Below are 8,442 nucleotides of genomic sequence, written 5' to 3' on the forward strand. Positions count from 1 at the left end.
TTGAATTACTGAATCTTAATGGCCCTGTCTAAAATCCCAGAAATGGTTTGTATCTTAAAGAGTTTGTACTTTAGATGTGCAACCAGAGGCTGGGTTGGCCATTGGCCTCTTGGCCCTTGCAGGTAATCTTGTCATAAGCTATGACTCAGTGCTGCTGCCTTCTGCCCTGGGAAGGAAATGGATAGGTATTTTGTTCTTGAAGGTGAGGAGGAACAAAAATGTATTTTTAACATAACTGATTTTCAGAGAGCCAATCTAACTTATTATTTTTACCTGACTTTCCCTGCCACTACTAGCATCTTAATTCACATTAATTAAACTAGTTTTTAGTAACCTTAAGGTATCTCTATATTTCCGTATCTGAAAATGTATTCAGGAGCAGGAAAATGTGCCACACACAGCATGTAGCTGTCGGGTGATGATTCTAGACCTGTAGTTGGCAGGGCATCCATGTTAAACTTGGACAACTCTGGCTGTGGCTTGACCTGGTTTCTCTACTGGCCAGTGTTAATATTTGTTTCTTGTAGCAAATGGCAGTAGTTGAGTCCTGAGCCAGACTTCAGCATGATGACGATCTGGAATGCTCTTCCTTCTGGCTCCCAGTCCCTTGTGGTTTTGAATTGTCTTCATTTGTTTTCTAGGCTGATGAACCAATTGCAGATTATGCTGCAATGGATGATGTCATGCAAGGTAAAGATGAATTTGTTTTAGGAATCTGTTAAATAACTGCTAGAAGAAAGTGGAATTATAGATATTGAAGCTTTTGTCTACAGTGCTTTACCTTCAACCTTGAAAAAAAAGCTTCTACCTGTTGTTGTGGTAGCTTCTTATATTAGCAGTCTTAAAAGATCAGAGAAAGAAAAGGAAAGGTATCTATGTAACATTTTAGAAAATGGAAAGCAGAGAGAAGAGTAGTTATTATTTAGCTCACCTAAGAAAACTAAAATAGATGTAAACCTACAGATGGAAGAGGTCAACAAGAAGCAAAGCTAGTTCAAATGGCAGAGCCCCAGACAGGCAGAGGAATTGTAGGTACTAGGAACCCCATAAGGTGGGAGTGAGGTGTGAGCCTAAAAGCTGGAGGTATGGTTGGTTGAGAAGCAATTAAACAACTCCCTACCTGATAGATCCTCACATCCCTTCCTGTATCACCACCTCCTCCCCACCTGGACTTCAGATGGGCAACTAGAGTCTGCTAGTCATTAGCCTCTTTTCTTTTCCCCTCTCCCTCTTCGAAAAAATTAAACTAGAAAGATGGGAATCAGGCCTATTACATACCAAATATGGAGAGCACCCCCATATCGTTGCTAGAGTGCTGGCAGCAGCCTCGTACCTCCCAGACAGGACAGTAGAAACTGGCCAATTCAAGATGATAATTTACAGATTTTAAAAAGCTGATTCATCTCCCAGACACCTTATGAAGAAGCCCACTGAACAGAGTTTTCAGGCATTTTTTTAAACACCTCACACTTAAATCTGTAGAAATGGGCAAAGATCACCAGACAGTTGAGGAATAAGATCATGGAACTTATAGATGTATATCAACAAACTGGGGGAAAAAAAAAAAGACAAACCTAGTGCAGGAATCATAAGGAAACAAAAAAATTACGTATAAATAGTATCATAGAAAGAAAGAAAGCAAACAATAGCTAGGGCTTATATTAAAGGAACTTAGAAAAGAATTCATGGAAATAAAAGATGATTGCACCAAGGGCGTATAAGAGAAAAACGAATGGTGAGAGTACCCTAAAAGTGTCTAGAAATGTGGAGGGAAAACCAGTCACATTCATAGGATGAGGAGTCAGGAAGATAAGATAATGGAATATTGCCCAAAGAATTCTGAGGAAACCTGAGCTCCAGTCTAGAGTTCTGTGGGTAGACAGGTGCTATTTCTCCTTTCACACTCAAATGCTAGTTGTAAGGCCTCCAAAAATTTCTTATGCCCTGCTCACCAAAATATTACACGAGGGTGTTCACTCTCCTCAAACAACAGAAGAGAAGTGAGCACTGGAACCAGAAAACAGGGGATACAACATAAGAAAAGTTGCCCAAGAAGATTGGAATGGGAAATCCCGGAACTGAAGTTCTGCAGTAGCCAGCGAAGACATCAGATCAAGGTTGGAGCAAAGGGTTTCAGGCTGCAGGAAGGATCGTCCACGGGAAAGTGGAATTGATAGATGACTATCTCGAGGAGGTTTACAGGTCTTAGGAGTTTAGAGTTGAATTGAAGTTGTACAGGGAAACGAAACACAAATAATGGAGCAGTTACTAAGTCCGGAAAGACAAAATAAGTCATACCAGACAAGAAATACAACCAAGGCACACCAAGGGGTTCAGCATGAACAATATTAATGGAGTCAGAAAAGCATAGACACTAGAGCTTGTTTACCAACAAAATGTTACTGTATCAGGAGGTGGTATAAGAGCTAAATTTTTACCTTTCATTGAGTTATTAGAGATTATCTAAGAAAATCATAAAAGCAATATAAGCCTACAATTTAAAAATTGAGATTAAATATCAGAAGAAACAGCAACGAGTCAAAAGTGAGAGCATGGGAAGGGGAATGGCTGGCGAAGGCTGCCGTAGGGTGACCCGCTCCAGAGACGTCCTTCATCTTGTTTTCTCCAGGCCTCCCCTGGAATTGGGCCAAGTGTTGGCCTAGTGACAAACCTTGTTCTACCAGTATTTGACTTTTTAAATGATGCGCACATATTGCTTTGTTAAAAATAAAAACTAAGGTAAAAGCAGAGAAAGATTGTCATCAGAGTAATATCATCTATAACTTTAAAAGTAATCATTATAGGTGAGTAAGGTAATTAAAAGTTATTTTAAAACTTTTTGTCTTTAGGCATTGAAGTGATCTTATTACTGTCTGTCACGACAATCTTTTCAATTTGGATTTTTTTTTTCAGTGTGTATGCCAGAAGAAGGGTTTAAAGGTAAGTTATATTTGTCGTGTGTTGTTCATGAATGTCAGAGCCATACTGTAATTTTCTATTAAAGTGAAGGCTATAATTTTATTTTAAAATTTAATTCAATCTAAGCTTCATGACTGAAATTAATTTTAGTTAAATGCATTTTTTTGCAAGCTTCATTATCTTTTTCAGCACTCAGGCCTCAGATAGGGCTTGTGCATTAGAAGTATCTACTGCCAGATGTCCAGTCTGCTTTCTCATTCTCATTTCATGGGAGGTGGTTGGGAAATGAGCTAAATGGCATTTCAAGGCTTAAATTTAACCTTTTTTCAGTCCCTCCTATCAGTCCCATCTTAGAGCAAGACAGTTTTTGTGACCTGATAAGAATTAGAAAAATTTGGCGAATTATATCAGGTTCAGTGAAACAGCTTACTGAATCTGTTTAGCACTAGGGCATTTCTTGGATTATTACTTTAGGCAGAGGTATACCTTGTACCACATCTTAACCACTATAGTTAGGAACACCAGTGATACCCATTAATTAACCCATCAAATAAAGAGCTTTGACACCTACAGATTTAACGTTACAATTTTTTATTCTTTGTGGGCCACTCCAGAGGTCCCTGGCAAGTTGTGATTTTGCCAAGGCGTGAGTTTGAATCAAATAACAGAGATCTTTGTTAAAGTGAACAAGTGAGCAAAGCTACAGACCTCAGATCTTCCTTTCGATGCCATTTTGTTGTTACCGCTACAAAAAACATCCCTGATGTGGTTAAAGAAAAGCGAAAAAGCAAAGCAAAGCAAAGCAAAACAAAACAAAAAATTACTTATGAAAAATGGCCAACAGATGAAAGCATCAATAAAATCTGATTAACTCGTGAAGATATGCAAAGGAAGACGCACATGGCTTTCAACAGAAGTGTGATTTAGCTGAAAGCCTGAAGTTTGCTGAATTTTCCCCCCACGTTCTTCATCATCAAGGGTCTGCTGTGTTCATTTATTAAACTGGATATTCCTTGTTGATGATGTGTTCTTGGCAAATGGAATACATTAACCTCTTGATTTTTAGTTCACGACTGTGTCTCCTCCTGTGTTTCTTTTCCCAGGTACTGGTCTACTTGGACATTAATCTTTTGAACATTTGCTGACTGCTCAGAAATGACCATAGGGGAAGAGGAGTTTGACATGTTAGGGCATTAAAGAAAAGGTGGATTTAAGAATGAAACCATTACATGACTCTTCCAAAGGCAGAAATCCATTCAAAAGTGACTGTCCCAAATGCCTTATGTCAAATAAAACAGATTGCACTGAAGGACATCAGACTTGAAGGAAATGTTTCAAATTTTATATTTAAGGAGGGAGGGGTGATGGGAGGGAAGGGGGCAAGTAAAGATTGAACAACTTTAGTAGCAGTAACAGTAAATCATGTTTACATACAAGATTTATAGTCATGGGAGGGAATAAAGTTCTGTTATATTTCCTTGCTCAAGTTTCATACCAGATGCATTGGTCCATAAAGGATTTTGTATCACAGTAGATGGAACAACATTCTGCTCTGATCTAAAAGTATTTCTTTAGACACATAAATCTGCTTACCAAGACATAAATCTGCTTACCAATACCTGTCTTTCATTCATATTCTACTTTCAATAAAGCATGAAAGTGAAGAACTTGTAATCATTGTGGAAAAGTGTCTTCTGGTTAGACTCCTCTCCGTGTCAGCTGAAGCGCACCCGCCTTACATGCTGCCTTGTTGGCCTGTCTCTAGTACAGGGAAAAGGAGGCAGCACCTGTGTATACCCCTATAGAGTGAGCAGGGGATTATGTCTCATTTTTCACTTCAAAGGCTTTTGGCTTGCTTGGTGCAATTCAGAAAGGATGGAGAATGTTTGCTAGATATGATAGCATCTTGTTCCAGTTTTGCCATTATTCACAAGTGGGAAATCAAATCTACTATGCATGTTTGGAAAATCTGACCACCGTAGCAGAAGATTAAATCGGACGGAGTATTTGGATAACAAAGGTTTTTCTTAAAAATTGTTCCTCCCATCATCTGAGTCCACTCTTCTCTTGGATCTTCTCTTGTTTGAAACCATTCTTCCGAAAAGCCCAGAGAGGATCTACTGTTTAGTTCGCTTTGTTTAAAAAGGGGGAGAAATGTGGGTGGGGTGTGCTAATCTAACTCAGGATTATTGTCATTAGCAACAGATAACTGAAGTAATATTCTTAGAATATTGAAGGAGTTTTAAATGGAACTTAAGACTGGGTTTTTTTTGTTTTGCTTTTTTCTACTGAGTGCGTATGTATATGTTTGTGACAGAGATGCTGACACAGGCATTTCTCTTGTTAACACTTTTCTTGGCTTTGGGTTTGTGCTAGGGTTACAAAACCCCTCTCCTCTTCCAGAAAATTTAAACTCATAACGGAGGCAGGGTGGGGGCCAGATTCAATGAAGACCAGTAACCTTGGCAGCATCCCTTTTGAATAGCTCTTTCTATTAGAACAATTATGGCTATTTGGTAAAATTTAACTTTTTGTTTGTGTTCTCTCCTGTTTGTAGCGTATTCAGTCTCTGCCCTCTGAGGAGGCTGCGGGAATGGTTAATTAGCGTGTGTGGAAAGTGAGGGATGCACAAAGGAGTCCTGAAAACCATCCTGGGAGGTTTAGCAGAGGAACCAGCAGTTCTGGCCCTGAGGCTGACACAAGAGAAGGGCTCAAAATTGAGATTATGGGTAGCTAATCCTGATTTCTTTTTAGATTTCAAACTCTTACTTAGCTCCAGAGAAATGAAGCTGTCACATAAAAGTAGTAACACACAAAGCAACTTACTCTCTCCCAAAATAAAGACTTGTGGAAAAGTTCACTTGGTGCTTTCCTCTACAAATAAGCTTATTGGCTAGAGAAAGATCCTTCTGGGGATTGTCATACACGTGTCAGTAACCCCCAGAAATGTGATGTTTTTCCCATTTTGCTATTGATAACAGTTTTTAAATTTGTTACTTGGGTCTTTTTTCCATATGCAGTGTTCTAGGAAAAGAAGTCTTTTTTAAGTCTTTCAGGCTGATTCCCAGTCTTAGTACCTGATCATTTATTTTTAACTGGGCAGAGTTAGCCCAGGGTGGGAGCCGGCCCCAGGTGAGCAGGAGATGTTCAAGGTGTCCTCAGAACCTGAGCAGTTTTCTTCCTGCCTGGACTGTGGCTCCTTGACAACTTAACCTTGTTCTCCTAGCACTGCTCAAAAACGATGCCTGTGGCCCAGCAGCACCAGCAGCACTTGGAAGTTTTATTAGAAATGCAGAAGCTCAGGCCCTAGAACAACTGAATCGGAATCTGCACCCATAGTAGGCAGAGTTACAATGAAATGGATGTGTGTGTTTAATGCATTGCCACCCTTACCACTTTGTACGGGGAAAATTGAGACAAGTTCTAATCCAAAGACTGATTCTTGTTTTGTCTGTATTTACAAATAGATGGGGTCCAATTTCTTCTGGGCTATGACCACATTAAAGTGCAGAGACTCTTCCCATTGGGTTTTTAATATAGTGCTTGTGTACTTTTTTGTATCAGATCAGTCTCCCATAGAAGGTATTAGAAATAGTGAAGTTTTCATCCCTTATATTTCCGATCATTCCATAATCCCAAATAATGTGTACAATAATATATGCTGGTGTAAATTGTTGCCAGTGCCTGAAATATAGGTTGCCATTTGATATCTTCATTCACTGAAGTAGTATCTTTCCGTGTATTAATGAACTTTGTTGTTTAGAATTACTGTTACCTTTTTGCTGAATTAAAAAGAATTACTGTTTCCTTTTTCTGCGGAATCATAATCCAGAGTGAGTTTTTTTTTTGTTTGTTTGTTTTTTAATGTGCAGTGGGCTGGTCTATATGATCACAGACGTGTTGATCAGACCCTGGTTAATATTTGAAGATAATGCTGGTATTGAATAACCTGTTTTAAATACCCAAGGGATGATTCATCTCTGTCTAAACAAACTGACGAAGTGAAATGAACATTAAAGCCTGTCTTTCCTGTTATACCAGGTCATGGAGGAGTAGCACGTCCTTTCTCCCTGACATTTTAATGTTCGTCTTGTTCAGTGTTACAGGGAACTGTGAGCAGAGTTCTGTGAGCAGAGTTCAGTCAGATGAGAAGCTAGCATTTTCATTTTAAGAAAATTCTCACCCCTGTGCCATGTCCCCACTTCCTCCCCTCCCTTGCAAGGAGCTGGGTTTAGAATGGCTGCTTTTCTGATTCTGAAGGCTAACTGTTTATCAGCACCCCCAGACATTGTATAGGCAGCAGTATGAGCAGGGATTTGTTTATCAGTGTTATTGGAATCCTGTGTTCATTAAGATACAAATTATAAACAGTTTTAAAATGGTAATGCTTTGTTTCACAAATATTTCATTCAGCCATGTGCCAAAGTCCTATAGAAGGTGCCAGGAAAACAGTCTAGTGTGGCAAAACAGAAACGTCTCTACCCCATACATTTTCTCTTCATTGTTTTTTCTAGTCTGGCTTTTGGGTTAATCGGGCTAAATGGTCTAAGTTGTTCAGATAGCAGGGCACGTTAAGAAGTTGAGTCATATGCATTCAAGATAAATTTCAGCACTTACCTAGTAACTAAGTTAGCCTTACTTTGCCTTAGTTTCCTCGTGTAAACACAGGCCAGTATTGCTGCCTTGTTTGCCCTGGCACACTGAGGCTCAAGTGATAATAAGTAAATTCTGTTGGGGTAAATGCTTTGCAATTGGAAAATCTCTAGCCTTACTGAGGAATTGCTATGGAGTCTTCTTTCTTGCAAGTCTTTTAAAAGAATGTCTCTGTCAATTTGGAATGGTAAGTGTGGTCCTAGCATCCTGATTGCTCTTTGGCTGTGGGAGTAGCCCCTTAGCATTCTCTCTGTAGTCTGTAAATTCCCTTTAGACTGGGCCTCTCTACCCTCTCCAGCTGCAGTACCTGGAAATCTAGGTAGGATAAGCAGCCAGGAAAAGAAATTTATAACTACACAGCCAAGCTATCTGGAGCTCCTTCTCTGAGAACTTTAGAACATACCTCTTGCTTGAAGCCCTTAAGACTAAATGATGACCAGACAGGTGCTTGATCATCCTGCTACATAAATTTTTCCTCTTGGCCCATAAGGAAAATGAAGCTAACGGCCATACAGTAAAGTAAGATTTCTTGATTCTGTTTTTATTTTCAGGGTCATGTTGAAAGGTATTTGAAACATGTTTAGAATGCATGTTGCAGATTTATGTCTTTGTGATGGACAGTTCATGCCCCAGAGGAGCAGCTTCCAGTGTTTTGATTGTCAATGCCAAGGACAGCAGGAACAGGTGCTGTGAGCAACAGAGACAAGGCTGTGTGGGTACCTGTTAGCACAAAAGCAATGCAGAAGGCTGTGGCTAGGATTTGGGGACTACTTTTGGGTTTGAGATTTTTGTGATTTTTTATTATTTGCCTTTTGAGACTTGATGAATAATGTTCAAGAGTACATGAAATAGGTATTCCTTGTAAGTCAG

At 39.4% G+C, this 8,442-nt stretch overlaps 1 protein-coding gene across 2 annotated transcripts in view; it reads left to right on the top strand.

The window, feature by feature from the left end:
- USP48 (ubiquitin specific peptidase 48) overlaps positions 1-6,746 on the top strand; it is a 125,706-nt gene extending 118,960 nt beyond the window's left edge. For both annotated transcript variants that reach the window (XM_058304170.2, XM_058304171.2), the window contains exons 25-27: positions 642-690; positions 2,914-2,940; positions 4,023-6,746. In XM_058304170.2, coding sequence (XP_058160153.1) covers positions 642-690; positions 2,914-2,940; positions 4,023-4,045 — 99 coding nt within the window. In that variant the 3' untranslated portion in view covers positions 4,046-6,746. The remainder of the gene's footprint in view (positions 1-641; positions 691-2,913; positions 2,941-4,022) is intronic.
- Positions 6,747-8,442: the final 1,696 nt, after the last annotated feature.

This window comes from Dasypus novemcinctus, chromosome 9, assembly GCF_030445035.2.
Source record: "Dasypus novemcinctus isolate mDasNov1 chromosome 9, mDasNov1.1.hap2, whole genome shotgun sequence".
Classification (NCBI taxonomy): Eukaryota; Metazoa; Chordata; class Mammalia; order Cingulata; family Dasypodidae; genus Dasypus; species Dasypus novemcinctus.